At 37.8% G+C, this 19,075-nt stretch overlaps 2 protein-coding genes across 5 annotated transcripts in view; one reads left to right on the top strand and one right to left on the bottom strand.

Moving 5' to 3' along the window:
• Nucleotides 1-245: 245 nt before the first annotated feature.
• Nucleotides 246-9,264, top strand: chst7 (carbohydrate (N-acetylglucosamine 6-O) sulfotransferase 7). Its single transcript, XM_056253972.1, has 2 exons — nt 246-1,602; nt 8,735-9,264. The coding sequence occupies exon 1, from the start codon at nt 329-331 to the stop codon at nt 1,577-1,579; it is 1,251 nt and encodes a 416-aa protein (XP_056109947.1). The 5' UTR covers nt 246-328; the 3' UTR covers nt 1,580-1,602; nt 8,735-9,264.
• A 1,337-nt stretch (nt 9,265-10,601) lies between these two features.
• Nucleotides 10,602-19,075, bottom strand: part of slc9a7 (solute carrier family 9 member 7) — a 53,306-nt gene continuing 44,832 nt past the window's right edge. For 3 of the 4 annotated variants that reach the window (XM_056253977.1, XM_056253975.1, XM_056253976.1), the window contains 2 exons: nt 17,104-17,209; nt 10,602-12,054 (listed from right to left, as the gene is read on the bottom strand). In XM_056253977.1, coding sequence (XP_056109952.1) covers nt 11,791-12,054; nt 17,104-17,209 — 370 coding nt within the window. In that variant the 3' untranslated portion in view covers nt 10,602-11,790. Of the gene's footprint in view, nt 12,055-12,133; nt 12,187-17,103; nt 17,210-19,075 lie in introns of those variants that run through there. The other variant, XM_056253978.1, reaches the window with a different exon arrangement.

The following is a 19,075-nucleotide window of genomic DNA, read 5'->3' on the forward strand; positions in this document are numbered from 1 at the left end:
TGATGTTCGTTTATTGAATTACTTTACGTATTGGTCAATTTCTATTAAATACGAATAAAATGTGCTCGTATTTTGGTAGGTAGTCGAAGCTGGTGTCATTTTTCCACTCGCTTTGTGAGTGACCTCTTAACTATCCAATAACAATCTTCTTATGCGCAACTCCTACTAGCCAATCCTGGCGCAGGGGGCGGGACTTGACACATTACGGGTGAGAAAAAAAGATCCCACCCTCTAAACTTTACTGTTACTGCTGCAATCCAAGAGTATTCATACAGGTAGGAGACGAGCAGTCCGTCGAGATCCGGGCGTCACTCACTCCGCTGGGGCCATGAAGAGAAGGCTTCAGAAAAAATACATCATCTTGATTCTAGGATACTCCGTGGCGCTGATTTTAATTCCCTACGTGTTAGATTACCGGAGCAAATCGTCTCACATTAAAGATGGATATCAGCAACAAAAGTGTCCCGATCTGGAGAGCACCATCGCCCTGTGGAGTAGCACCAGGGCGGGCAACTCAACGGAGGTGGAGGACTATGGCAACAGGAGTCAGTCCAGAACACACATATACCTCCACGCAACCTGGAGGACAGGTTCCTCGTTTTTAGGGGAATTATTTAATCAGCACCCTGATGTGTTTTATTTATACGAGCCCATGTGGAACATGTGGCAGGCACTTTATCCAGGAGATGCGGGCAGCTTACAAGGAGCAGTGAGAGACATGATGAACTCTCTGTTTAGATGCGATTTCTCAGTGTTAAAACTCTACGCAGGCTCGTCCAACGTGAGCACCTCGTTTATTTTCGGCTGGAAAACGAACAAGGTCATTTGCTCCGAGCCTCTCTGCAAAGCGTATAAAAAACACGAAATTGGGTTAGTTCAAGGAGACGTGTGTAGCAAATGCCAGCCCAGAGATCTCAAAGAGCTGGAGAAAGAGTGCAAAAAGTACCCCGTGATGGTCATCAAAGACGTGCGGGTTTTAGATCTCGCGGTTTTGGTTCCTCTCATGCGAGATCCCGCCATCAACCTCCAGATAGTCCAGTTGTTTCGCGACCCCAGGGCTGTGCACAATTCTCGGATGAAGTCCAAACTGGCTCTGGTGAAGGAGAGCATACAGGTGCTGAGGAGCAAGAAGCAGAGCGACAAATACAAGCGCCTTCTGGTGCCTAGCAACAGGGTCCACCGAGCCGAGAACTATGTCTCCAGCGCAATGGAGTTAATATGCGACAACTGGCTCAACGACATGTTGCTCGTTATGAACGCTCCGCAGTGGGTGAGGAGAAACTACATACAGCTGAAATACGAAGACCTGGTGCTCAGACCTGTGGACGAGCTCCAGAGGCTCTATCGTTTCGCCAACCTCACCCTTTCTCCAGCCATGGAGAAGTTCGTGGTGAACATGACCCACGGACAGGGCTATTCTTCAGATAAACCCTTCCTCATATCATCCAGAGATGCCAAAGAGGCAATTTACGCCTGGAGGGAAAGGCTGAATGTGGAGCAGGTGAACCAGGTCGAAGCCTACTGCAGTGAGGTCATGAGACACCTGGGTTATCAGAAGAGGAACATGGACAAGACCTAAAACCACCCAAACATGAGTGTATGGTATGTACATGTCTAAATGTCAACAATGCATCATGATGTCAACCATTGGTTTGGCCCCAGAGCTTGGTGAGCTGACAGCATTATTTGGGCACTATGAAGAAACCTCAACACAAATGTAAGTGATATCAGGTCACACTTTGCATTAGTGTGCATTTTGCAGTATTGTTGTTACAGATACAGAGTGAAAAGGGGAAAAAAGTGTTTTTTGGCAAAGACACCATAAACATGTTTGTTTTTTTTGGACATGTGCCATGGTAGTACCATTTTATCCATGCAAGCACATGCTTCATGAATTTCAATGGTAACACTTCACAATACGGATCATTAGTTAACATTGGTCAATGTATTAACTAACATGAAATAACCTTAAGCAATATATTTGTTACTGTATTTGTTAATGTTAGTTAATAAAAAATAAAACGTGTTCATGTTAGTTCACAGTTAACAAGATTTTAATAAAGTATTAGTAAATGTTGCAATTAACATTAACAAAGATTAATAAATGCTGTATACGGTAAGTGAAGTTCATTATTAGTTCATGCTAACTAATGTAGTTAACTGATGAACCTTATTGTAAAGTGTTACCATTTCAATACCAAGATAACACTACCGCTCAAAATTTGGGGGTCAGTACATTTTTTTTTATTATTATTAAAAGTGACAGTAAACATTTATAATGTTACTAAAAATGTCAATTTCAAATAAATGCTGTTTTTTCATTACTATAGTTTTTATTCATCAAAGCATCCTAAAAAATTGTTATCTCGTTTTCAACATTGATAATAATAATAGGATGTTTCTTGAGCACTAAATCAGCATATTATAATGATTTCTGAAGGATCATATGACACTGAAGACTGAAGTAATGATGCAAAAAAATTCAGCTTTGCCATCACAGGGATACAGTACATTTTCATATACATTAAAATGATTTATATTGTATTTTTTATCAAATAAATACAGCCTTGGTGAGCATTAGAGACTTTTAACATTTACCATGGTATCCTTGGAATGCCATATAAATTCTATCATATACTGTATATACATTATATATATACCATGCTATTACATCTGATACCATCACTGTACCATGGTAAACACAGTGGTATTACATAAGTAGAGCGTTAATGCTCAATTTACACAAATTATTTTGTAAATCTGATTATTCATTTTTTTTTAAAGTACTAATGATTTTGGGCACAGTATTATAGTAATACCTCTTTTTTTTTTACCTATCCATGATAAAATCATGGTATACAGTATTAAATCTATGCACTTTCATAGTATATTTTTGTAAGGGAAATGCCCTTTATCTAATTTTATTACTATTGTAATTGACTTATATTTTCATGTAATATGTGAAATAAGCTCACTGCATGCTATTCTACTACTCTATATCAGGTCCAAAATGTGGCATCCATGATAAGAAAGGGCATGTTTTCTACAGTTTTAGATTAGCACAGGGTTTAAATTTGTTAAATGGGTTGGTTTACATGAATCTAGCACAACTATACATTAATGCTTCCATCTGTTACATGACAAGTGTGTCCCAGAATTGATTATGCAACTCTGTAACAGACAGTGTAGTTGTAAATATGTACATTGATTTTATTGGCAGTGTGCTGTTATGCAGTATATCTGAATGCCATGCACATATGCTGAGTGACCAGTAGCCTTAAACCAGGGTTGAGGCACACTTTCTGGTGTCAGTTATGATCTAGCCTATACAATGAGTTCTGTCCTTTAGAGGACTTTAGGATATGAATTTTATTATGCTTAGCGAACCGTTGAGGAGACGAAACGTGATGTTTTATAAAGTTATAGATTTTAATTTGACTATTGTTTATTGTTAATGTTTGTTTATAATATATTAACTTATATTAATGTTGAAAATGCATGTTAACCAAAATAAATACCGTAAAAGTATTGTTCATTGTTATTTTATATAGCCTATTTCACAAACTAATGCTAACAAAATGTTAGCATTAGTTAGCTAAAATTAGAGCTGTGCGATAAGGCTAATCATTAAATGATCACGGTCTCTACTCTCGATTCAAACACCCACACAGTCTTATTCCTAAACGACAACGATTTGGCCATGTGTGTTAAAACTTTAACAAGTAGCATATGATCACAGCGAACATTCAAATTTGTGTTGCCGCTGATTCAGAGAGAGCAGTTGTTATGTATAATAGGTTTGAAACAGCTTCGAAAAAATAACTTTTCAACCACACAGTATCATTATTTCTGTGTTCCAATAATTTAAATTACAGAAATACTGGGATAGTAGTTTATAGTTTGGATATAAACACAGATGTCTATGGTAGCAATCAAAATAGAGTAAATCACCTTTTGAAAGTAACAAAGGTAGGGTAGGCAATTTCGGATAGGCTAGCAATAGCAAAGCTAGATCCCACCCTCCCTTCAGAGCGTCTCCAAAGCTACACCTCCTCCAAAACACATGAATGCGCACAGCCAGAGCAGAGTCTGCAAAGCGTCCTGATAGATGCCGTTAAATTACCTCATGTCTCCAATAACATAACAATAATAATAAACATAAGGTACTTGCAAAGCTCTTACTTGTAGCACTTGACTGCTGCAAATTCATTTTGCCATTGATTGTGTTGACATAGAAACGCATAAATCCGAGTCTAAGGACGTGAACAGCTCTGAGTAGAACGTCACGGGTTGCCATCTCGTAATTACGGTTGCAACATGGCGTGAACGCAACAGAAGCTTGTTGTTTTGGTTCAGGAGGAACTGTAAAAGGCGGCTGCTGTTTGTTTGCGCCGCTTTGTGACTCCCTGTCTACAACTCTGCTTAGCCGTACGGGACGCGCTGATGGTGTGATGTCTGTGCGAGCAGGGTGTGCAGAGGTATGGAAATACATATGTTAACAGGCAGATAGGACATCATATCATTGCATTCGGACCGAATGCAGTGATTGGACGAACATTTTTTTATCCTGAGACTTCCATGGAAGATGTACGTTCAAATTAATTAAATAGTTTTGAAATGACAGCAGCAATTAACATTTTGTCAGAAACTCTAGTCAATTAAATGTTATAGTTTTAGTTGTCTATTCAGAATCGTGATATTCGTGATCTCTATTTTAAACAAAAAATCGTGATCCTCAATTTAACTAGAATTGTGCAGCTCTAAAGGGTATCATTTCAATGAATAATTGCTGGGCCATGGGCAAGAGTGTAGAACCAGTACACTATATTAAGCATTAATGATCATGAACATTAAAAAGAGACAAAAGAAGAGCCGAGTTTAGCCGAGGTCATTGATCCAGTCTGGAACCGACAGCACATGGAGCCAGTGGAGTCATACAGTTAATTATATCCTCTTGAACTCTGCAATGTCCTGGGGTATAATACTTTTATAAGTTCGAAACAGGCCTGGATCAGCGAAATGACCCGTTTCATTTGTACTCTAGTCAATAAAATGGGGAAAAAATGTTGTAAGTGGAGTCAGCACAACAAATTTACCATAAATATCTTCTCAGCACTGTGACCGGTAAAAATATCTGATAGCGGTACGTGACAAATCAATTAGCCATCATGCTTGAGTCTAATTTCATGGCAAGGCATATAAACGGTGCTGAATAACAGAGCGATGGATCATGATACAGGCTGCTTTGTTATCGCTATCAGAGGCATGTGATGGCAGCTGGTGTGACCTAACAGACTGACCACACGTGGTTGGAACGGGCTGAAATATAGGGACTGCTTTGTGCTGGTTAGCCCCAGTGCTCCCTGAGCTGAGTCTGTCACCAGCTCAATCTGTGACTTAGACATGTTGGCACCAGACATACATCACTGACCAGGACTGACCTATGTCTCTTGGTATCAGAGTTCATCACAGGATTATTTTCAAAAATTATTTTATTTTAAAATGTCTTTGATTGCTTTTGGTTTAACTTTACTGTTTGGGCATGCCCATGCATTTCATCTAGGCCTATATAAAAGAAACAATACAAAAAATATATTATATATATTAAATATATTAACCGCCGGCGGGCCCATTTGCCATTGCATGTTTAAAACAATAATATCTTAGTGAAAACCTAAAGTAATATTGCCAAACTATATATCATTTGAAAGCTTAAAATCTCTAGTTTTCATATTTGGTGGCTGTTATCTAAAATAAATTACAGAGGAGCAGTAATTTATCAATTTGCAACAAGAATATTTCATATTCATTTGGAGTAATTAGGCCTTTATTTTGAAATAACAATAAACACGAAAAATCATGAAAGATTGGTAGAAACCTCAGTTTGTTTTCATGCCATGAGTTCAAAAGATAACACCAATTCCATTTTATGAGAAAAAAAGGTCTGAAAATGTTTTAAATATAAAGAAAAATGTATGGATTCTCGATTTCTGATTGGCTGCGAGCTATAACGCTATAACGTAGTCTTTTTATGCATTTATTAGAGGTTGAATTCAAATCAAATACTGCCAAACCACCCATACTACTTCTGAATAGGATGTCTACTTCATAAATTGTATGAAAATTATGGAAATACATGGTTCAGATCACTCAAAACATATATGAAAATGGAGGCGCCCTTATATGGGCAGTAATGGAGTCTAGTGAAAAAGTTGGGTACTGCGCCCAAATAAAATTTTACTGAAAGCTCATTTTTTTAGATATCAACCTAAAATTTGGAATACAACTTGTTCAGATTCTTGTCTTTAATTTTCTTGCAGTTTTAGAGTAAAATATATTTTGTAATATATATATTTTATATAAAATATTAATAATTATATTTTTACATTACACCATTTCATAAACTCAAACTTATATAACTTTTTTTCTGTTTCATTTTTTATCATTTCTAGACTTCTACAATAATCTGGAAAATGTCTTCTTTAAAACAAGACCAGCCATAGGTCTATATTCCAAAGCATTCCTGAATTACAACCATTTAAGTTTGGATAGTGATTTTTATGTCTATGCAAAAAAAAGGGGGTGCCAGTTAACAGGTTAATTTTATAATTAAAGGGTTAGTTCGCCCCAAAAATGTAAATTCTGTCATTAACTACTCACCCTCATGTCGTTCCAAACGTTCAACGTAAGACTTTCGTTTGTCTTCGGAACACAAATTTTAATGTAATAAAATATATTACTACTTATAATAATTCAGGGTTCTGGGAATTCTGGGAAACCTGGAAAACGACTACTTTCCATTCCTGGAAAACATGGACAATTAGATCAAATGAAAAATGTATTTAAACAATTTTCTAGTGTTTCCCTTTAGTTTATTTATCACTTCATGAAACAATTAGTTTAGTTGCAGAGAGTGTTATGTTCAGGGATGCTGAATTTCGACGCACGAGAGAAGCGTTTTGAATAATGATGTTCAGTCTTGTGTTGGCCCCTGCAACCTTAAGCTAATGCTATTTACTGCTCAAATGTTTGCAGTGAATGTCAACTGGTAAGCAGCTATCTAACCTTGTTTACGAATTCAGCAACTTGCTTACTAATAATTTTGATCAGAGGTGTTTAAGTCAGAATCCGGCAATCCGCTCAAATCACCAGAGTTTTGTTCAGTGCACCAGAATTCTGCACATTCGTGAATTTTTTAATATGTAAACGAGATTCATTGTACAGTGTAGTCAGCATCATTGATTATATAATGGGAGTTTTCACAAGAGTGCAGAACTCAGTGAGCTGGCGCTGAACAGATTCAGTGATTATAAAGGAAGTCCTCTTTGTTTGCTATCTGTTTATAACCATTTCGCAATTTGAGAGTTTTATTTTTCATGCTGCAAAGTACACTGCAAAATTTTGGGAGTTACAACCATACTTAAATATGACTGAATATAAAATTGTGTTGATTGTGAACAGATGGGACAATAAAGTCTGATGTGTCAAAATGAATCTGCATTAAGTGTAAATGCAGACTAATAGTCCTGCCATTTGTTCTATTACATGTAATGCATTTCTTTTCATTTCATTTTTTGATTTGATTAAGCAATGTTTACTTAAAAATTAAAAAAGTATTTGGAGGCTACATGCTAATGTTTTAATTTATTATTTACTTAAAATTATTATTAGCAAATAATAATTCACTGACTTTATTTAATATTTTTATTTTGAAATATTTAAACAAAATATTTGTATTTATTTATTTATTTATTTTTTGCTATTGAAATTGAAACCGAGAACCAGTTGTCATACTGTATAATTAAGAGCTCATATTAAAAACTTTTTAGTTTTTATAGTTATAGATTTTATAGTTAAAGTCCCCATGAATTCAAAATTGACCATACTTACTTTGTTTGCCTAAACTGATCGTTTTGTGGTGAACAATTCATCCATGCAAATCAATCCACACAAAAAAATGTTTTGGCTTCGTAATCTTTAATCAAAATCTGAAATTTCCCCTCCCCTCTGCATTGGAGGACCTTCCCTGATGACGTAGGTTGAACGGTTTGGGTGTCTGCTTAACATCTGTAACCACACCCCTCCAACTGACAGTAGACAGGCTGAATGAAAACACCTACTTTTCTAGATCCAATCAGGTGCTAGTTGGAAAAAAAGCCACGCCCACTATTTTGCCTCATTTAGTATTCCGTTTCTCTCGGAAATACGTCACAACACTGGAGAAAAGTCGTTTGCAACTTCCGGTTCACGGGGACTTTTAAGTCATGGCCATAAACTGCACATATTTTAAAGGCTTACTGTATGGTTATGGAGAGAGGTATTACTTTAGGGCTTGATCCTTGTCTTTTATTTAGTGAAATTGAAAATGTCCTGGAAAATGATCGCTAAAAAAGAGTGGGAAGCCTGATAATGATCTGTATGTCTTGGAGGGAGGTTAATAAAAACACCAAAAGAAACAACAACAAAAATGTCTATTAATAACATCTTATTCTATTAGTAATTTCTAATTTCCATTTCCAGTGAGAATAGGCCTATAGGAACACACTGTTTTGAATTTAAACTGCCACACTGAATCTGTGACAAATTCCAGCGATGTCAGAAATCACGCTCAGTACTTTTACGACTTAAACTTTGTTGACATTCCACACAGAATCAGTGTTTTTACTAGTAAATGTCCCAATATCCCCTGTCCACAATAACACAGCTGAAGTTACTATGTTTCTCTCTGCTGTAGGAGCCTGATGTGCTGTAGGAACAGGAGAACAGAAGGGGAAAAGCCAGATATGAAGCTACACCAGTAGGAGCTGAGGAGAAACAACCCGAGATCTCCTTCGCAGTGCCGGCATGGGGCACAGAGTAGGCGACAGAAGAGTTTGATAAGAGACACTTACAAACCCACCGATCTCAAATGATACTGACAAGAGTCATGTAGGAAAAAGACTAACAATAACAGTGGGGAAACCCGTTCAAAATGAAACGGCTATCAAGGCTCAGTCCCGGTTGTGTCCTGACAGCCAGATTTCATCCGCAATAATCCCTGCCCAATCCCCAGCAGCCCATAATCAGCCACACGAGACAGGCGCTTGGGTCATTGCACATGCACTAGGCCTGGAGACAGATATCCCGTTGAGTGTTCTCAGTTCATTGGGTGGATTTCATTATGAAAACATTCCTAGGCATTCTTGCATTCATCTACCACGTATGAAAAGGGATTATGCATCATTGACACTCCAATATCTGTGGTACCACCCAAAGAAAACTGTGAAGCACAAAGTATAATTCAATGAGCACAAGGAAATTCTGACTTCTCTACAACAACTTCCAAGCAACAAGCAATTCCCCCTGGTGTGAAATTTCCCAGTTTCCCCGGGACATCACCAGTTTGTTCTTTTTGTATGAAGTCTGCACCGGGCTGTTAGACTATGTATAAAGAAGATAGGATTGCAATTTGAATAGTTAAATGGGCGGAACGTCTAATCGAAAACTAAAACACACAATCATGCTTTGAGGATACAGGTATTATTGTGCTCTCATAGAAATACTTTTACTGGTCAAAAACATTGACGGTATTATCATTTTGTTAACGTTGTTTTGTCACCTTTTAAACAACATTTACTCTAAAGCTATGTGAACCATCATGAATAAATGTACAGATCTCTTATTTATTAATAAAACTTGTACATACATTTTTGTAGTAAACACTAGTTTTCTTGTTTTATTATTATTTAATGACATAAAACAAATCAAATACCTTATTTAGGTATTGCTACTGAAGCCCACTTGAATATTTTTGGCTATTTTCATACATGTACAATTGTTAAACTACAATGTATAACACAGTTTTGTTGCATTATTGGACAGGCTGAGAGCATCTTTATGTATAACAATAATAATAATACTAGGAATGTATATGGGGGGGAAAAGCAATTTGGTGCTTCATACATCACAGACATAAAAATGGCAGCTTATGTATTTTGTTGTTGTTTGTTTATATGGCATATATTGACATGCAGAACAGCAAGTAAAAGATGAATGCTACAGGAGGGAGTTACATAGCCTGAAGGTACATACAAGTTCACCAATAATACGGTGCGGGAAAAAGCTACCAGACATGTTGGGAGATTCATTCAGAAGAGGAGTTATTTCATAACCCACGTGTTGCAGGATTACATGTGAATTCAGTCTTTTGCTACAGCCGGTTTAAGGTTCTCCACCTCAAACTGCGATTGCCACAAAGCCCATGAGGCTCATTTTCCAGCCGAAACTCCACGGAAATAGTGCAAATCTCCTTAATTCACATTTAGGTTCTGGTCAGGTGTTGAATTAGATTCTGTTGCCTGGTGATGCGTTACCTCACACAACCCTGTTGAAAGCAAACGACGGACAGCCTCAAGTGCTGACAATTGAGGCAGCTGTAAAGGTTACTTCATGAAAAGAGTGCACGGTTAGTTTATAATGACGTTGAATATAAATTGGAATGGATGATAACATTTCAAACATCTGAAAGTTAGTTATTAACTAAACGCTTAGACTTTAGACTTGCATTCATCAACAAGAATTCATGTCTAGACACGGAGGACTGAAGAAATGCACGTTGGCGGTTGATGGCAAGGGGTCATCCGTTTACTGTGTGAACAGACATACAGCTGGATCAATCTCATGCCGAGCATTCCCGATTCCGCCGACTGCCATTCAGCAGCAACTCATACATAATGGAAAGATCCACCTACAAGTACATTCTAACGCGAGCCGCAAAATGAACCCCACACACGTGAACTTTGATACTGATAAGAAAGTCTCCTTCATTACATCATCCCTCATCACATAAATTCTGGCTGTGTGTGCAAGTGGTTAATAATCGAATATAATATAGCAATACATGCAAGGACTGCAGCTCAGCTGCAGCTAAAGTGCATGGCTCATACACTCTGGTTGCATCCAGCGGTTTTAAAAAAAACTCTGTCCAAGTCTGTGCAGAACAACATTCATATTAACAACGACCAGCACATCAACCTGGCATTCATACAACCAAGATATTGAAGGAAATGTAAAATTCAACTGACTAAAGTTGAATATTACAAGGTTCCCGTATGCAGTCATGAGATAAACATGCACTCATGTCAAACAATGTTGCGATTATGTTCGAAAGCTTTCACAAACACTACTGCCATGTATGGCCTGGAGTATTTACAAACTCACTCATTTTCCTGATGGCAGAGGTGAGCATTTAAATGCAAAAGATTATCGTCTAATGTAATACTGGCTGTTTATACGTAGAAACTGACTTCCCTTCAAGAAAAATTGGCTCAGTCACATATGTCAATCTTATTTCCAGTTTGTGGCAGCATTGCTAACAGAAAACAAAGAATTAATGACTTAAAATGTTAATATGTGGCAGGCAGTGATCGTATGAAAGTGAATGTTAAGGGCAGCAGAGACTGTTCGAAATCAGTCCATTATCATATAAAACAGCAATAAGAACATTTAGTATCCAAAGCCATTTGAAATGCATTCTTAACAGCAGTTTTATAAAATTTTTTCCTCCTACAAGTCACATTTTCATGATGAGACACTGAATCGAAGTCTGTCATATCTTCAATTACGCCGCCTCCATTCTGGTAAATAATACCGAGCACAAACCCTCCTGCTCTCCATCTTTCTGTTTCCTTGATTTTTCAGACCCGCTGCATGAGATATTTGGAGGGGTCATGAATGGTCAGATGGAGTTATGTGCAAGAAAAGTTAAGGTATGAAGCACAGGGAGGCGTGGTTTAATGTTTGGGGGCGGGGTCAAGCGTGGTCCTCGATGGGGAAAACTAAACGTGTGCCACGGCTCAAGAGCTCATGTTCACGTGTGTCCAGTTCTCTCTCCAGAGCGTCTTCCGATGTGCTGTCGCTGCGTTTGCCGTTCACGCCCCAGCTCCCGGCCGATCCTTCGGGGCCAGAGGATGACGAAGCTCCGTTGGCCGTGATGGCCGTGTCACCGTAGGTCAGCGTCAGGTCTCCTTCGTTCAGGATGAGGTCTGAGTCACTGTCTCGCAGCGGCTCGTGGTTCTGAGGAGCACAGTGACAAGTCGGACATGAAGGGAGGAGGACGGGATGCTTGAAGTCCACACACACACACACACACACACACACACACACACACACACTATTCAAGCACAACACAAAGGTTCATGAGGGACACTGTGGAGTCACAAGACGACAGGATAAAAAGAGAAATACACTTAGATGTCCTTAAGAGAAAAATCACATACTTACCTGTGTTTAATGCAGCCTTCAAGTTCAGTTGGAAATACCATAAATTTATAGTATGTATACCAAATGACCAACCAATATTCGCTACAGCACTACTGAATGCTTGATTCTGACACGGTTAATGTCTTGACGGCAAGAGCTAAGCAACGCAACCGCATTTCCGGGATAAACATTGGAAAGAAAATGTCCTGAAATTGAAAAAAAAAAAATATGTGTGAGATTAAAAAAAATTCTTGATGAAGATAAAAATGTCTTGATTTAAAAAATGCTTGCCATTTAGAAAAATATCTAGGTTAAAAACAGTGTAGGTTTAAAAAAAAATCTGGCTTAAAGAAAATGTATTCATTATTTATAAGACAATGCATAAAAGTGGTGAAAATCACGTTTTTAATGTTTATATGTCTATGTGTTTTTTTTTAATATGGTTTAAGACAAACCATGTGCCAAAGCATAAGTCAACACCATTGCTGAGTATTTACTCCTTAAAATTGCAGTGATCTAAAGACAGTCTCAAAAACACAGTTGAAATCGCTGGTGTTTCTTACGTCACAAACTACCTTGTAACCAATCACATACAAGGCGTTCATATTTTGTTTTTTCATTTGAACACGTGCCATCGCAACAATAAACAACTCAGACGTAGGAGCTTCCCAGATGGACTTGAAGGCAGCATAAGCAAAGATAGCAAATCACCAAATTTACACAACATCGTTCACATTATGCATATGTAACAAACATTTTGCAAGAAAACCATCTCCCACAGTTTAAAGTCTTGCCATGCACAGATCACTGGGTTTAATGGTACTTCATACAGTCACTGGGTTCTACTGAAGGGGGTTGTCACTGAAGCACAATCATACCAGGGGATTACACTATGTGCCAACAGATCACACAAACTAAACTCTGTTATGCAACAGTTAGCTTTACATATAGCCGCTGTTTAAATCCTTTGAGAAGGATCTAAATAATGCCTGTTCCATGTTAATGGTTTGGGGTGGTGTGATTTAGTCAATGAAGATCACCTGTTTAAAGGATTAGTTCACCTCAAAATGAAAATTTCCTTTTAATTTACTCACCCAAATGCCATCCAAGATGTTCATGTCTTTCTTTCTTCAGTGGAAAAGAAATTTAGTTTGAGGAAAACCTTTCAGGATTTTTCTCCACACAATGGACTTCAAGCGCAACCAACATGTTGAAGTCCAAATCAATGCAGTTTTAAAGGGCTATGAAGTGCTTCAAATGGCTCTGCATGTTCCCAGCTGAGGAATAGGGTCTTATCTAGCGAAACGATCGGTCATTTAAAAAAATAAAAATAATAATAATTATATACTTTTTAACCACAATTGTTCGTCTTGTGCTGGTCGGCGACGTGCCAGGCATTACGTCATCACGTTGGAAACTTCACAATTTTTGCTTTGTTTTAAATAATAATAAATTAAACAAAGATGTCAGACGATTTTAAAGTTGGAGGAGAAAACGGGAGAAAATGAGATGGAATTTTTCGCCCTTCCCTGCTTTTTTGAACCGGAGTACACAGACAAATAACTTAGATGACGTGACGCGTGACATTTTCAACGTGATGACGTAATCCCTGGCGCATCGCAGACCAGCACATGACGAACAATTGTGGTTAAGTATATAAATGTTTATTTTTTTCAGAAAATGACCCATCGTTTCGCTAGATAAGACCCTATTCCTCAGCCCTTTGAAACTGCATTGATTTGGACTTCAACATTGTGTGGAGAAAAATCCTGAAATGTTTTCCTCAAAAAACTTCATTTCTTTTCCACTGAAGAAAGAAAGACATGAACATCTTGGAAGGCATTGGGGGTGAGTAAATTATCAGGAAATTTGCATTCTGAGGTGAACTAATTAAGTTCTCAAAAAAAAAAAAAAAAAAAACTAGACCTGAGCTCAGTGCATCAGCAGAGTTGAGGAAAGTCCTTAACTCAGTTAAATCAGCCATTAAAGCAAAACAAACCTACCCACAGCTAATAATGTACATAGACACAATATGGCCAACTTATTTTTGCTTTGCCACTACCATTCCATAAGCAAAAATCAAAACGGTAAAAAAATAAAAAATAATAATAATAATAATAATTCACTATTGGATTCAAAATAGAGGTTGCATATTTTCCGGCAATGACTCTTCATTATCCCATACTTAACCTCCATAAATGACCGATTATCATTAAGATAACTATTCTGCCTGATTGCCCTTCAGTAATATAAAAACAAAAAACAAGTTCAACACAAAAGATCTTTAAACAAAGAAGTCATTTCAAGCCTGTTCTTCACTTTTGATGCAAAATACAAAACAGATTTAACTAGAGGAACTAAAACCTTTGTTTTCAAACAAGACAGCAGAACAGAGAGGGAAAGTCGGTGTGAAATGAGGATGAACAGCAAAGCAAGAAAATATAATTTAAAATATACAGTGTTTTAGGAGAGCCTAGAGAGAACAATCGAAACAAGAAAAGAGGAATAGAAATGTATAGACAGACACACTGTGGTATTTAGATGGCCTGACTCAGTTCAACAGGATGTACTTGAATTAAACCGTATGACTCATGCACTGAGGAGAACCATCATCATTATAGGTCTGAAAACAGATAACTCATTGCTGGTATTCACAGCGTACCATGCGCTGCAGCTATGAGGCGCATAATTGTGTTACGAGGGAGAGAGGTGGGCGATCAAGCAGTTCTGCAGGACATTTAGCTCATTGTGAACCAACAGCACAAAGTAAGAATATAAGACGTTTGTGAGCTCAGCTAAGCAGCCCAAGCTACAGTATGAGCATTGTGATGATTAGGGGAATTTGCAGGAGTGAATGGGGCTGTGACCACTGTGAATAACTGTGTTCTCCATGCTTGGGATACTGGAAAGCCTCTCGGGCTCACCATCATCAGAATGGCATCATGAAAGGCTCTTTTGTGACCGGGCACACACTGAATGCGTCTTCCTTAGGGTCTGTGTCCAGTCTAAAAGCTTTTGTGCGTCTGTCTGTCTTTCTCTCTTTTCTTTTCAAACAGGGTTTCACAGAGCAACAACATTGGAAAGCAAGCTATGGAAACCAAAGCGTGCTGCTGAGGAACTCTTTCTGAAAAAGCTACTTCTCAAAAAACATGGCAAAGTGCAGTGTGAGGTGATGACCAATATACTGGCAGATAATGGGCCGTTTTGAGAATATTGGCATTGGGTTAATTCCAAAATGTATCAGTTCGGATCTACCTAGTCAAGGGATAATGCATGTTTTGTTTTCACATATTTTGATTTAAGAGTAAATTAAGGTTTTTTTGTTGTTGTTGTTTAAATCCAATTCCATTACAGAAATATTGTGAAATATTACAACTTTTTACATTTTAAAATGACATTTATTCCTGTGATGGCAAAGTTGAGTGTGTCAGCATATTAGAATGATTTTTGAAGGATCATGTGATGGTAATGGCTGCTGAACATTCAGTTTTGCCATCACAGGAATAAATTTAATTAAAAAATATATGTATATGTAAAACATTAGTTTAAATTGTAATATTTTAGAATATTATACTATTTCTGTTGTATATTTGATCAAATAAATGCTGCCTTGAGCATTAGACTTTTCAAAACCATTTTTTTTAAACTTTCAAAAATAAATGATTATTTTTATTATATTTTATACACAGAAAAAAATCTATTAAATTTGAAAAAAAGGATAAATATATATTTATAATATAAAGGTTTTGATCCACTTCAAACGTTGACTACTGTATATACACACACATATACACACATATATATATTAGGGGTGGAACGGTACACAGAAGTCACGGTTCGGTTCATACCTCGGTTCAGACGTCACGGTTCGGTACGATTTCGGTACAATGGAGTGAATAGCAAAACAAAAATATAGAAGGCTTTTTATATAAATGTCTTAAGCCTTGTATTTTTAAAATAAGTTTTATTAATAAAGGCATATAACCAGTTTATTTGTAGTGCACTGACAGTAGTTTTATATAATTAGTTTATTAATTAAATTATTAAAAAGACGAAAAGACCTTGAGATATGTTTGGTAATTGTACCTGAATGAATTTAAAATTAATTTGCTATTTCAGATCAATATATTTGTTTCCTTCATTTTAATTAACCCTAACTTTATTCTCATCTGAATTATAAATAATTGATTTCCGTATAAAATAATACTACCACTAAAAACTTTTGTCAACAGTTGTAGGTTACAGTTTGATAAGAGTTTAGAGTGTGACAAAAGCACAATGTTGTGTTTTATTGCGAGTGTACACAAAGTGAACAATTTGCAGTTTTAATGATGTCCTGTATGAAAAAAATGACGGAGTATGTTTTTACGTTTCCACTGTTCGATCGCCCGTGCCTCTCTCACACACACACGCACACAGTTCGATCGCGCGATTCGCGCCCGCGCCTCTCTCTCTCGCACGCGCGCGCACACAGACACACACACACACACACACTGTTAATCGCGCCTCTCGCTCTCTCTCTCTCTCTCTCGCGCACACACACACACACTCCAGCATTGCAATCTTGATCGCAGCCTGTTCATTGCTGCGTTCACAGTCACACCAAAAGCGAATAGAGCGAAATTTATCGCTATTTAAGAGGTTTTTTTTTTTATTTGTACCGTGTATTCTCCGTGCAAATCCGTGCACCGAACCGTGACGCCCGTACCGTTTCGGTTCAATACGAATACATGTACCGTTCCACCCCTAATATATATATATATATGTGTGTGTATATATATATATATATATTAATAATTGTATTTATAACTACACCTAGCAGATTGACTGCTTTAATAACTGTGTGTGCGTATGTGGTTTTACCTCATAGGCCTGGGGGCTGGTCAGACATCGAGCCAGTGGACCGCAGCAGGCCGGCAGGGTGGTGGTCAGAGGGGGGCCGCTATGAGTCAGGATAGGCTTCAGGTAACTGTACTCGGGTTAAGGGGGAAATATCAGCTGAGGGTGTAAATGGCAAGCAGATTTCACGATCCTGTACTGTCACGTGAGGCTACATGGACTCTGATTTTAAAAAGTTATGAACGGTCTTAAAGAAAAAAAATTATGTCTAACTTGTAAGGTTTTATTCTCACACTACACACTATAATAGTATTTATAGCGCCTAACTTAAAGGACAAGTTCGGTATTTTACACTTAAAGCCCTGTTTTAAGATCGTTTCTGATGAAATAGAACGGTTAAGATTAAAACAGGTTGTGTGACTGAGGAATGATAACCTCAAAATGTGCATCCGTATGCAAGTTAGAGGGACATATATCTCTTTAGCTATTGTCCTGTGCCAGTGATTATCCCTCCGCATGCCAATGTTGGCACACGTGCCATGGGTTGCCGAGCCCCAGTTTTATTAACTTTTATTGTACACAAACTCGTAGCTTGGACAATCTTTTTGTGATCCTTAAAAGAAAAAAGAAAAAAAAAGTTTGCACACTGGGTTTGAACATTATGAGTAAATAATTTACTCGTCTTAATAGTTCATTCATACACGGAATAAATCAATAATGACTGCAAGACTGTTACTTCTGACATTCATCAAAGTCAAAGATTTCAAAACAACCAACCAATTTAAAAATAGCATTGCTTATAACAGAAGCTTTTATATCAAGCATGGCAACAGCAAGGACTCATCTCAGAACAGATATGATTGAGTCTAAGCATCATAATAATGGAGTAAACAGATCATCATCCCCTTAAATAGTTCACTCAGATTCTAGAACACACAGATAAGCAGGACAGCTAGTACGCATTTGGCAGCAATACTGAGTTTCTTATTTTTTGACAGACGAGGATAAAAATAGAGAAGGCGGTGGTAAAGTGTCGATGGCTTGAAACCAAGAACACTGTGATGGATTTGGAAGTGTATAAAATCTTTGAAGGGGAGGCTGGATATTCCCTACAGGGCTAGAGAGGGGTTGCCAGGTAAAGACTGAAAAATATCTCTGTAGGATGTCCAATAGCATGGTCTGGTTTTTAAAGAGAAATAAAATAGGCTGCTGGCCAATTCAATAACACTGGCCTTTTGGAAAGCACACAAACACACTTTACTTCACTCCCGAGGGCCTGTGAAAAAGGAACCGAATGTTGTTAGGTAGGTCGTTGTGACAATAACAACACACACGTAAGGTCAAATGCTTGGCTGTGGGAGCACAGAAAATCGCAAGCTAAGACTCCTAATAAACATCTGACATAAGCTCTGAGGAGCTGTGAGTCACCACATGTGGAGCTGCTAGCCACAGCTGTGCAGGAAGCGGATTGAGAAGTAAGTGAGAAAATGTGTGCTGCTTTCACCTTTAAGCATTATTTCTAGCAACTGTGATGTAAATAAAACCCTTTTCTTTAGCCATTTTGCTTCTTTCACCACCCACGACCATCTTACTGAAAAGGTACAGCTACAGTAAACCACTCAGCACGAAATAATTGCAGTGGACAGGCCCTAATGAGAGCTCAAGAATCATCGATTGCTTCATTCAGGACTTAAAGACTTTGTGAAAATGGACAGTGCAGTGAAAATGCAGTAATTTCATTTGACTTTCCATAGAAAAAAGAAAGAAAAAAAGTACGTAATGACATTTCCAGCGGCTCATATTGAGGTGCAGAGCTCAGCCTGGAGCTTTTTTTGGAGCAGGAGTTGCGCAAAGGAAGTTGAGGCCTGTCGGTTTGGGGCTTTAGAGGCTCAGTTGAGGCCTCGGAGGAACTCCATCTCTGAACAAAACAGCTATCCTGTGAAATCTTGGAATCTGCATTTATATTCATCCAGATCCGCTTTAGCGAGTTTCATCG

The sequence above is a fragment of the Rhinichthys klamathensis genome, unplaced genomic scaffold (genome assembly GCF_029890125.1).
Source record: "Rhinichthys klamathensis goyatoka isolate OS25496 unplaced genomic scaffold, OSU_Roscu_1.1 h1tg000109l_1, whole genome shotgun sequence".
In the NCBI taxonomy this organism is placed as follows: Eukaryota; Metazoa; Chordata; class Actinopteri; order Cypriniformes; family Leuciscidae; genus Rhinichthys; species Rhinichthys klamathensis.

Coding starts and splice junctions, on each gene's coding strand:
- chst7 (XM_056253972.1), top strand. CDS start 329: ATGAAGAGAAGGCTTCAGAAAAAATACATCATCTTGATTCTAGGATAC.